At 43.3% G+C, this 12,571-nt stretch overlaps 1 protein-coding gene across 2 annotated transcripts; it reads left to right on the forward strand.

Annotated features, from left to right (window-relative positions):
* Positions 1–1,724: 1,724 nt before the first annotated feature.
* On the forward strand, positions 1,725–1,998 carry LOC102006354 (small ubiquitin-related modifier 2-like). Of its 2 annotated transcripts, XM_005404729.2 has the most exons (2): positions 1,725–1,877; positions 1,932–1,996. In XM_005404729.2, exons 1-2 carry the CDS (start codon positions 1,725–1,727, stop codon positions 1,992–1,994), a joined length of 216 nt encoding a protein of 71 aa, XP_005404786.1. In that variant the 3' UTR covers positions 1,995–1,996. The 2 variants fall into 2 exon arrangements, with proteins under 2 accessions (XP_005404786.1, XP_005404785.1); XM_005404728.2 differs by having other exon boundaries at positions 1,725–1,998.
* Positions 1,999–12,571: the final 10,573 nt, after the last annotated feature.

Genomic DNA, 12,571 nt, shown 5'->3' on the forward strand with positions numbered 1-12,571 from the left:
ATCTGTTGATAGGCATATAGGCTACTTCCAAGGTTGAGCTATTTTGAACTGTGCTGCTATAAGCATGGGTATGTTGGGGGTTCAAATTCTTAACTATTCTTGAAAGTTAACAGTTTAGGAAAGACCAAAAGCTTTAGAAGCCCACTTCCATATTGTAGATAAGGGAAAGGAATTGGGTATGTCCCTGAATAACATGAATGTCACCAGACCTTTTAAAAGCTCCACAGTTCTAAATTTGCTAATATGCTTTCCAAGGGAACAACTAGGATGCATGGAATTCACTAAATACTTAACTGGAATGTCAGGGGGGAAGGGTTATTCAAAGTGGTTACGCAAAGTAATGATTAAAATTTCCTTTCTGAAGGGAACAGAATGAATCTCTAGGTCTGTGTATGATTGGGAGAGTCACATGCACTGACAGAAAGTAGTGCGTAGTCTGGGGCGGTAGGATTCTGACGTACAAGATGTCTCAGACCTCTCTACTGTTTATCAGCGAGGGATATTGATTTGAATATTTGTGAAGTAGTAGGACAACTTCACCTTGCTGGAAACCGGTTTGGTAAGCCAGCACTCAGTTTTATCTTCTCCTATGCATTTGGGGTTGAGAGTAAAAATGTTTTCTTTTTTAAGTGGAATTTATCCCCTGTGGAATTTCTTGCGGGAGACCTACCTTACTTACCTTGGAGAAGGGTGCAGCTTGGGCTCTATATTGGTAGGGAAGTGAGATTAATGGCATTACAAATATAACTCTCTTTTTTTTTTTTTTTTTTTTCTTTTTGGTCTTTTTGAGACAGGGTCTCGCTCTGCAGTCCAGGCTGGCCTTGAGCTCCCTTTGCAGCCCAGGCTGGTCTCGAACTTGCAACGATCCTCCTTCTTCAGCCTCCCAAGGGCTGGGATTACAGGCATGCGCTACCATGCCCGGCTATACAAATATAATTCTCTTAACAGGTAAAATTTATCAAATGTCAAAGAAAAGAGGCTGTGGTTTGGAGTAGGGAATGCTTGGTTTTGCCTTGCAATTTAGTTACCCATTAGCTAGGCACAATAATCTCATTTTTTTTTCAAGTAAAATAGTGTTGGGAGTGAATGTCCAATTATGAATGGGAGGACTAAATGCGATGATGTGTATAAACTAACCCGGAGGTCTCTGCCCTCTCCTTACGTGATGGGAAGTGAGGAGCTGATACTTTCTCCCACCCACGCGCACCCTGGGTCTGTGACAGCCTGGCTGCCCTGTTTCTCCGCTTACATTTCTTTAACTCCTTCCTAACACGCCCCTTCTGTGATATCCCTTTTTATTCCTCTTGTCTACCCTCAATGCTTAAAATACCACTTGCACATGTAAAAGACAACCCTTAACACTGTTCATTAGTAAATTAGAGACTGTGACTTCATGACTTCATTCCTCTCTCTGCTTTTGGGGAAAATGAAGAACATAAACACAGAAGCTTTGTGGTTTAGAGTAGGGGACACTTGGTTTGCTTTGCTTTTGTGTTTATCATCCTTGTTGTGCTTTGCTTTTGTGTTTATCATCCTTATTTTCCCCAAAAGTTTCAGAATGCTTAGCGTTGAAGTTAGGCTTCTGGGGAAAATAGCTCAATGCAACTCCAAAAGAGTTTAGACTGGGGAGCTTTTGCCGCTCCTGATGCTGCTTGTGTACTCATTCTGTGCGGACCTGCTACTTCTTTTGTGAGGTGGCAGCTGAGAAGACTTGGGTGCTCACTATGGCCGACGAGGGGCCCAAGGAAGGAATCAAGACTGAGAACAAAGGTGGCGGGCAGGATGGTCCTCTGGCGCAGTTTAAGATTAAGAGGCATACGCCACGTAGTAAACTAATGAAAGCCTATTGTAAACAACAGGGTTTGTCAGTGAGGCAGGTCGGGTTCCGATTTGATGGTCAGCCAATCAATGAAACAGACACACCTGCACAGTTGGAAATGGAGGATGAAGATACAATTGACGTGTACCAGCAGCAGACAGGAGGCGTCTACTAAAAAGGGAAACTGCAACAGCCCTACTCCAGAACTCTGTTCTTGCAGACCAAGAATACATTCTCAGTTGGAAGAGTGCAATTTGGTTCCACCACATCCTGACTACTACAGTATAGATTTCTTTATTCTTTCACTTACCCCGTCACATTGCTTCATTGTACATAGGGTGTCCGGTGTACATGCACAAGCATATTGCTTTTGTGTGTGTGTGCTGAATGGCCAGCAATATGTTTTGATTGACATCAAATGGAGATGGAATGGGAAATCACTGGTTCTCTGAAAATAATCCCCTTTCTCCATTGGTGGCCTGCTCATTGGCTCTTGTCTTTATAGTCTAGTAAGTTATTTTGCTCTCACTATTTTGACAGAAGAGACAGCAGCCTGGGAATCCTTGGATACCTTGTTTGATTGGAGAATTCTAATGTTTTTCACTTGTCATTGTAAAGCCAAGGACAATTTTGTGGCTGTATTATATATAGCTGTTACATGTAGGGCAATCTGTCTTTAAGTAGGAGTAAATCATTCTTTGAAAGAAAAGGGGAATCCTGGGTAGTTTTCCCTTTGGGTCGGGTGTCTTGTTGTTTAAATAAATTTCTATTTAAAATGAAAAGGAAAAGTTGAAATTGGGGAACATTAAAGAGCAAGGACTATGCATTAGAAACTAGGTCAGACTAGTCCTAATAGTACCGCTTACTGTCAGCACTTTGAATCCCCCTTTCTAGTGGATGAAGCCCTTGGCCCCTTACCTGATTGCTAGTAAGAGTATCTGCCTGCAGCCTCACCCTCAACACAGGATGCTCACAGACAGGTCCAACCTGTGGCTCCTGGCTTCCCTGGGTGTGAAGTGGAGCTTTTTGAGGCCATATATAAAACATATACTATAGTTGCTGAATATAAGTAGCACACCTTCCTTAATTTTTTTATATTTGTTGTTATAACATTAAAAATAAACCGGGCAAACAGCCTGAAGGCTAAGGTTTGATGGGCCTGGCCTCTAGGGTAATCCTTTTTTTAATTTTAAAAATTAAAAGAAAACAGTGATGAAGACAAAGTCAAAATAACACAAAAACAACAAAAATGACACATGACCTCAAAACAAAATGATAGGAATTAACAATGGTTGCCACATTGCATACTATTATCTTCAACAAAATTGCTCAGTCCACCAGACTTAAGAATGTAAGAGTGATCAAACAATCAAGGACAGTAACAAGTAATAAAAAAAATACATTGGAAATGATGCAGAGCTTCACCGTACAAGATGGCAGGAGTTCAACAATGGTCCTTATACTGCATATTGTTGCTTTCAGATCAGTCATTCTGATTACCAGATTCAAGCATGCAAAATTGGTCAAGAAAAAAGAAAATTTTAAGCATTAACTGATCCTTTCAATAAACCACAGATATCTGCAATACACCTATCCCAGCTATCCTTATATATACATATAAATTTTGTTTTTCATTTTAAAAAAACCCAAAATAACATAAACAAATAAACAACACAGCATAGAGAATAATAAAGTTGATACAGAATTTCAAAACATGGTGATGGGATAGTAACAATGGCTGTTATATTACATAATGTCATCTTCAAAATGGTTGCACATATTACCAGATATAGGCATGCAAGATTGATCAATTACCCATTAACAGTTCCTTCGATAAAGCAACAGATATTTTTTTTCTTTTCTTTTTGTCTTTTTGAGACAGGGTCTCACTGTGCAGTTCAGGCTGGCCTTGAGCTCACTTTGTAGCCCACACTGGTCTTGAACTCACAACAATCCTCCTGCCTCAGCCTCCCAAATGCTGGGATTACAGGCGTGTGCCACCACGCCTGGCTTAAACCAACAGATATTAGTAGTACAACTATCCTAGCTACCCTGTGTATATACATACATGTTTTTTTCCTCTTCTTTCTTTTTCCTCTCCGCTCCTTCATCCCAGTTGCTCCTTCCTATTTGAGCAGTTTCTTTTCCTTTTCAAAATATCTATTGTACCTTTCAGGTTTTATTTACTCTTTCAGGTTCTTATAGTAGGGAGTAAATATGATGTTTACACCTGTGAATCTGATTTATTTTACTTATGAGTATGGTCTCTAGTTGCATCCATTTACCTATAAAAGCCTCTAGTTTATCATTCTTCATAGCTGAGTAATACTCCATTGTATAAAAATACCACATATTTTTTATCCGTTCCTCGGTTGATGGACCTTTGCGTTGTGGTAATCCTAATTTTTCTCAAATAGCAATGGTGATAGTGCACAGCACACTGGGATGATTTTGCTTGTTGGCCGAGGCTAGGATGTCTGTCACTGTCTCTTGGCACAGGGTTGAACAGTTAATGTGTGGGGACAACTGGAAAAAGAAGAATTTGCGATATTATAAATTAACAAGTGCCTAAGATCCTATAGAGCACAGTAGAAAATTGAGTGCCCAGTCAGATCAAAAGAAACATGTCTTTGAGGGTATGGGAGACTCTTGGGTTTCTGACCCTGACACTGGAGGGTTCTGTCACCTTTCTGCCTTTTCTCTTACCTGATCTGGGTTCCAGCTTGCTCTGATGCAGCTGGGAGAATTTTTCCCAAGCGCGACATGGAGTGACTCAGAGTGGCCGCAGTGCTGTCTTGTAACTTCCCTTGACAGTCTGGAGACGTGCTTCCTCTTTGTTTAGAAAGGCCAGGCATGGAAAATGTGTGCAGCGTGGACCTCCGTGAGGGGGCAGAGAAGCTAAATGTGAACAGGACAGGTTAGGATGAGTTACACTGCAATAATAATTAAACATGACCCCCCAAACCCACTTATATGTCTCGAGACATTATAAGGTTTATTGTTCACTCGGAGTAAGTGTCCGCCACTGGCTGAGCGAACCTTCTGCTCGGTCACAGGACCAAGCTGATCACTGTCCTGCCTCATCATCTGGAAATCACCTCCTCTGACCAGCCGTCAGGAGAAATGAGTCTCTTGCGGCTGCCTCGGCCTCAAGGGGAGCCCTGCTCCCACCCTATCCTTCGCCTGTGTTTCCTTCGGTAACACGAACACGAGTCGCTTGGCCTTGATTAAATGCAAGGACACTGGGAAATGTGTGAGAAAGCAGACTGCCTGAGCCTGCTCTTGTGGTCGCCAAATAGATATTTGCTTCCCTCTTCTTACTGTCCGGGGACAACCTAAGCTTTCTGTGATGGATGCATCTGGCGCCCATTCCATCATCACTGAGTGCATATAATCGGCTCCTCGCAGTCTAGAGATCCGAGCGAAGAAGACAAGTTCGCTCTCGGCTGCATAAGACATACCCTGGGGTAGATCAAGAACGGACCAATTGCAACAAACACCCACATTCTGTTAGGCCGAGAGTGGGGCTTCTGGGCAGTCACCCTCTGCTTCCTGGCCTCTTCTCTGAGCTTCTACCCGCCTGTTTACCTCCCTAGCTCCCCCCCCATTTCCTTTCCTCCCACTTATGTGTGTTGTACCACCCACGTGTCACACGTGTGTGCAGAGCCTGAGGCAAGGTGCCCAGGATGCCGAGAAACCCTGCCAAAGAACAGCCTTGATTCTTGGCGGCACTCATGCTGCAAGGAGAAGGGACGTCCCAAGATAGCTTCTGGAAATTTTAATATGTATTTTGATTTTAATTGTTTTCTTCATATTTACTTGAGGTGTATGATCAAGCCTTAGCATTCCTTACCCTTGGGATAATTTGTAGGGCAGAAAAGTGCTCAAAGTCAAAGGCTCTTATTGTCTTGCTTTTTCTCTTTTCTCTCTTCTCTTCTCTTCTCTTCTCTTCTCTTCTCTTCTCTTCTCTTCTTTCTTCCTTTCATCTTTTTGAGACCAGGGTATCACTGTGCAGTTCAGGCTGGCCTCAAATTCGCAGCAATCCTCCTGCCTCAGCCTCCTGATGGTTATTATCTTTCTTTTTTTTTTTTTTTTTTTTTTTGGTTTTTCTCCGGTACCAGGAACTGAACTCACGACCTTGCGCTTGCCAGGCAAGCGCTTTTGCCGCTGAGCTAAATCCCCAGCCCCATTATCTTTCTTAAAAGTGTGAAAAGAATTAAAGGGTTTGGTGGGGAAAAGGTGAGTGTATTTGAATGGAGCAAGAAGACACAGTCCCCAGTGCACCTGGGGAACCCAGGCTCTGGTTGGGAATGTCCCAGGGAGGAATAGATCTGCAGAGGTATCTCTAGAGGCCCAAGGGCATCACTATACCACATGTTTTATCTTTTGCAAGTGTCTGTCTTTGCTTTCTTTCTCTCTGCCTCCTGTGCATTGCCTGGGATACCTGCCATGTGCAGCACTTTGGAATTTGCATGCAGTGGGAATAACTGATGGCTTTTACCCTGGTGGCACCAATGGCCTCCCTGGGAGAATAGTAATAACAATAATAATAATTATTATTATTATTATTATTATTTTGGTTCTGGGAATCTAACTCAGGATGTCACACTTGCCAGGCAGGCACTGTGCTGCTGAGCTATATCCCTAGTGAGAGTAATTATAAGATAGTGTGAAAATTTCTAAAATGGAAATACGATCAGTCTAATTTGAAAGGACAAATGAGTAACGGGCCAGCCCTAGCACACTGGTTCCTTCTTTCTCTTCACTGAGGTCTTTCTTCTCATTTCTGAGGCGTGGTGCTCTCCTGAGTGCTTATCTCAAGCCATCCTATGGCCCTTTGTCTTAAATATGTTTTTTTCCTGTCTCATGTCTTTGTGTTTCTGTCTCCTTTAACATCCAGAGGAATTGATCATGGACCTGTTTATTGTCTGCTGGTGTTCTCTAAATCTTATAAACTTAGGCAGAAATAAATTTACCAAAAAATATATGAGTAGCTCATAGATTCAGGCAGGAATGAAAAACCAGACTTGGAAGTTGGCTTGGGAAAGGTCACGTTCTGACTGTAAGCAGAGTCTGGATAGGCCAGCACTGTAAGAACCCTTTTTCTTAACATGGCCATTGCCGGAAATCATTTCGTGACTCTTTAGTGGAATCTCCCCTTCAACATTCAAAGACCAAGTTGAAACATCGATGGAACCAGTTTGGTATATGCTCACGCCCTCACCACTGCAGAGTAGGAGCAGGAAGGAAGTGCATTCTTGGTTCCCAGAATGAGGAGTGGGGCCTTGCTTCCTCCAGAATCCACATAGTAGGGGCTCTTCCAACCTAGGAAAATATCTAGATGCTGAATATAGAAACAAACAACCCCTCCCAGCAGCTGTTATTACTGCATACTGTTTTACCAAGACACTCAAGTTCCCCCCAAATCTATAGTTATAGTTACCTGTCAGACTAGATCTAGCTCTAGCTATACCTATTTGATCTGTAGACATATTGTAGACCAGAACTAGGGCTCTAATTTTTTGACTTTCTGTATCCATCATTCAAGTTGCATAGAGACCTTCTTCTCTGACACTTCATGGTGCTCTATACCTTCTTCATGATGAGGACATTGCCCATCTTTTTTCTTCCCGTTCTCAATCTACTCCTGTGAGATCACTCAAGAAAGGAGTTCACAATGCAGATTCACTTCCCTTCCTTGTAATTCTGATTAGTGAGCCTCTGGAGTAGTGGCCCATGAATCTTTAGCTTTAATAGGTGGCTTGGGAGCTTTCTGGACCAATAGTGTCTGTTCTGTGTGAGAAAGAAGGTTTGCATCTATTGCTACCGCCTGCCAAACGCTTCTCTGCCATATCTTTGGGTCTTCAGTTTCTTTCCCCTAAAACAGTATGCTGCTATCACAAGGACTGTTTTCCATTTGCTTTTCTCCACCCTCTGTTGCTTCTTCATTTACCTACCTCACCATCACAGGCATAGAGCTTCTCCCTGGCATCTCTACTTATTCCACAGAGATAACATCAGGGAGATAAGGGAAACTTGCTTGGGCCTCACTTCCAGATACCAGGTTCCAAGTGACTGCTGGGGGATGGAGTGTGAGATAACTGGAAAGCACAGGTGCTGCCAGGTCAGAATGGGTTGACGATGAGCAGCAGGTGCCTGGTGCAAAACTGGCCCACATCCTAGCCACAGCAAATACAACGCTCCTGGCTTGTTTCTGGAATGCAATACATTTTCGTTTTGTTTTATTTTTTTGTCTTTTTGAGACAGGGTCTTGCTCTGAAGTTCAGGCCAGCCTTGAGCTCACTATGTAGGCCAGGCTGGTCTCAAACTTGCAGCGATCCTCCTGCCTCAGCCTCCCGAGTGCTGGGATGACAGGCATGTGCCACCATGCCCAGCCATACAACACATTTTCAACAAGGTACCTCTGCTCAGATCAGGCCACAAGCCAGAGTGACTCTCTGGCCCTCCCTGGGAGACGTGATGCTCTGTAGCCTGTGTGTTGAGCATGATCCTCACCAGGCACATTATGTCCAAGCCTTTCTGATATCCTTTCAACATCTTTCTTTTTAAACCTTGTAGCTCAAAAGTTGTTTCCTACCATGGATCTACCCATACGAAATTATTCTGTGGGCTCTGATATTATTCTCCCTGGCTCTAATGGTACAGTTCTACTTCCTTTCCAGCCAGTGAAGGGTTAGGAGGGTTGACATTAAACAAGGAAGCTGCCTTTCTTCAAGCTGACAGTTTTAATAAAAGCATTATAATATTTTCTTTGTCTTATATTTTCTATGCTGATATGAGTTCACGTCTTCTCTCACCTTGAAATTTTCTTTGTAGATGTTAATTTAGAAAGTGAGGGGGGAGGCCTCTCCTTCCGTGACTCTTTGACCTCTGAGTTAGAAGCTGGTTGTAAGTAAATCATTAGAGACCCGGAGGTGAGAAAGTGCCACTTGTTCTGGGAGGATTCTACATCATCAATCTGTCCTGAGACTCCGAAGAATGTTAAACAGCAAAAGAGGAATGCGTGCAATCTCAATTTCTGACCTTGAGCGGGGAATAGCACCGCCGCCTGTGATCTGTCATACATGCACAGTGTCCCCGCTCCTCTGTCTCTGGTCACTAGCTCTCTCCTCTTCCTGATCAAGTCAAGAGACCATGTGTGCAACCAAGAAAAGCTCAGTGCAAAATCTGAATAGATGTGAGAACTGCCTCGAGTGCTTCCTGTGTACGTGAAGACTGTAGTACACACTCCGATAACGTGAGAGGTACCACTGCCCTTCACACGCTGTAAGTTGGGTTCACTCTGTCTCTCTGGCTGAATCTCTCTAGGCTGGCAAGAACTGAACGTGTCATTCTAAGGGCTTTTCCGAGAATCTGGCTCTTATGCAGAAGAGATTGTCTGCTTTTCTGCCATCTTTCCTTAGAGACCATCACTGAGACATCCACTGACCTCGTCTCCACTTCCCTTTATCTGAGGGTTTTCTGCCAGGGTAAGTGGAATCTTTGGCGAATCAACTCACTGGACTTTTCTCTATAGAATTAACACACAGTCCTCCTCTTTAAGGTCTTCTTCCTGCTCCTTTTATCCACTGACAGACACTCCTTAGCCCCGCAGCCTGGGACAGCGCTTTCTGTCTCAGATAAAGCTCCATCCTGGTCTCTGGTCATCCAGTTCACTCTTTCTCCCCCAGACCTTGTTAGGCTGTACCACAATTAACCAAAAGATGAGCTTCCTTTTCCTAGAGAAGACAGAGGGCAAAAACCCAGAGAGTGAGGGGGTATATTTGTATCCCTTGATTGTAGGTGGTGACAGTAAGGCAGGCTGATGCTAGAAGTCTTCTAACACCAAGCGATTTGCTACACTATGGCTACACACAGCATTCAGCACTCATGCCCTCATCTCGTGAATCGGTACTGATCTATCTTAGGGACACTGTTAAGCACTCAAATCTCTGAAGGTACACTGTAGTCCTTGCTTCTACCAGGCAGATGTTAGGGTGCAGTGAAAAAAATCTTGCAACTTTAAGCGACAGGATTTGGGCGCGGCCCCCTAGCCCAGGACAAAAGCAAGGGAAAAAAAGAAAAATATGTGGAGTTATCCAGACAGATGAGAAGAGATTTAAGACATGAATTGGGGCAGGTGTTAGAGATGGAGAAAGACAAAGGTGAATAATGTAGTCTCTGACCTTAAGGGACTTTTGTTTGGTGAAGGAGTCCTCTGTGCACAATATATGGAAATCAATAAAACGAGGTGGGGCTTAGTCACAGTTCAGCTGGGAAGTGGCAGTGCCAGTGTCCCTAGGGGGAAAGTTGGTTTTGAGCAAAGCACATGAATGTAGAATATTCTAAATGGAGGGGTCACTTTACATTCTCTTCCCTCCACATTTGGTGAGAGGCTGGAAGGCGCTACTTTAGTACGGAAGGGGATATATCGTCTGTATTTGTAGCAGAAAATGCCCCCAACCCCCAGCCAGTATACTTCAGTTTCTGTTAGTTTCCCAGGAAACCTCCAGTGTACTTCAGTTCCTGTTACAGTTTCTGTTACTTCTGTCTCTTAGAAACCGCTGGTCACTGATGCATAGCTGGTCACTATGATGCAGATTGTAAGAACCAATCAATAACCACCAAATACCCTGCTTCTGTACTTCCTGCTTGCTTATCCCACAGAAGCCCCAACCTTCCAAGGATCAGAGCCTGACATTTTTTTCTTGAGGTCAGTGCCCATCGACATTAAACAAATATGCCTCCAAATCCTGGGTGACATTTTGGTGTTTCTCTTTGCCATTGCATATTGATTTGCATCATTTTCATTAATCAGGAAAGTTCATATTGCCAATGTACTGCTACACATTGGGCAGATGTATTGCTATGTACCATGACTGTTCAGGGTAACAAGATAGCAACATCTGACCAATCTGAAAGAATAATTAAGGTGCTAATCCAGACTTTAACATTACTGCTATAAACAAATGCGAAGGAATGGAAACTATTATTGGTTTGTGGACAACTCAACACGGCCTCTGCCCAACAAGCAGAAATTTGAATTCAAGACCAAAGGTGGTGCTAGAGACATCTGTCTTTCTGTTAGGATTGAATCAAGAGGAAGTTGTTCTCTCAGGTTTCTGAGTCATGGTAGCAGTGAGAGAAGGCCAAGGGCTCTAGAGAGGATGAAAGCAGCAAGCCTGAAATGAGGAGAGGGATGAGTCTCCTCACATTTCTCAATGCACGTGTGTTTTGACCGGTGAGTGGCAAAGAGCCGTGACCTATGGATACGTCACTTCCAGTCTGGTTACGAGGACTTTTCTGATGCCAGGAAGGCACTGTGGGTGGGGCTTGGAGCGGAACTCAAGATCTGTGCCTTTGAGATTCACCTTGAAGGGTCTAGATGTAGAATAATGGAATGGCATGTCCTATCTTTAAGCGAATGACAAACAACTCCTCCACCAACTGTGCTAAAGGTTCTTACGCCCTCAGCATTACTGAATTTGACTTGCTCAGGGAGCTGGTTCACCAGTGCTTAGCATCCTATTTAATTCAATTCAGGCATTATGACAAATAAAGACTTTAATGAATGAGGAAATTGGAAATTTCCTGCAAGAGTGCATGAAGATGAAAAAATAAAGTACCAGTTCTGAGTTTTGTGGATACTTCTAGCTTTGTGATTTAACTAGGGGAGAGACTAGTGCTTTCTGCTGGGAATTTCTGTGATGCTAGATATGTTCTAGATCTGCCCTGTCCAGTGCAGTAACCACTGCACACGTGTGACTATGTAATTTTAGTAAAGTAAAATTTTAGTTCCTCAGCCACACTGGCCACCTTTCAAGTCCTTGATAGACACATGTGGCTAATGGCTACCATAGTGGAAAATTTCGGGAACCCTGAATTTGTACAGAGACAATCTCTCTAGTTGTGACTTGGGATACAGTTCCAACTTTCATGCTGACTGACTAGAAGTGGCTTCTTGAAGCATTGCATTAGGAAGAACTTAGATATGTAGATGCCCTGAGAAATAACGTTGTGCTAGATGCCAATGTGAGTCTTGGAATGAGGTCAAGTGGTGTGTTTGTAGTGGACCCACCCTTTCCTGCTCTGAATTTTTGTTCACTTTAGAGAAACTGCATGTATTAAATAACCTATTAGACCACACAGTTCCTGCGTAATCCCGACCCCCCTCCGTTTAGATCAGAGGACTCTGCTCTGTCTTCTCCCGCACATTTACAGGTGGCATCTCAGGAGAGGACTCTAGGGGCAGGAGGGGGCAGGTAAGCTTTGGTTATAAGGAAAAATAATAAATGGAAAAGGGCAAGACCATTTTTTTCTTTCTTGGTCCCCTATCAAATTGACACTGTTTTCCCCGAGTGAGAACAGTAACACCTCAGACAACAGTATGCCCTGCAGACTGTTTTCTTCCACTTGCCTACCCTGAATCCTTGGGTTGTTTTTTTTTTTTCCATGAGTTTTCAAGATTTCTTTGAGGAATACATACTTGACCTCTTGTTATTAGTATTTCTGCAGTTTACTCATGTGCTTCATTTGTAGAAGAAGGAGAACTTTTTACAGTCAAGAGCCATGTCTTTTTGTGGTTGTATCTAGTACACTGGTTGACACAAGTTGAGGTACAGTGTATGATTTATTGAACTGGGGTGCCTGGGCTTTAACCGGAAACCTGGTATTTGTGATTACCCTAGTGCCCTGCTACCTGATTCCCCCAGCTTCACTGGCCAAGTGAAGATTGTCAGGAACGTGGACACC

This window comes from Chinchilla lanigera, unplaced genomic scaffold (assembly GCF_000276665.1).
Source record: "Chinchilla lanigera isolate Chin_1 unplaced genomic scaffold, ChiLan1.0 scaffold00090, whole genome shotgun sequence".
Lineage (NCBI taxonomy): Eukaryota > Metazoa > Chordata > Mammalia > Rodentia > Chinchillidae > Chinchilla > Chinchilla lanigera.

What these genes read in the sequence shown, in the direction of transcription:
- LOC102006354 (XM_005404728.2), top strand. Translation starts at nt 1,725, where the DNA reads ATGGCCGACGAGGGGCCCAAGGAAGGAATCAAGACTGAGAACAAAGGT.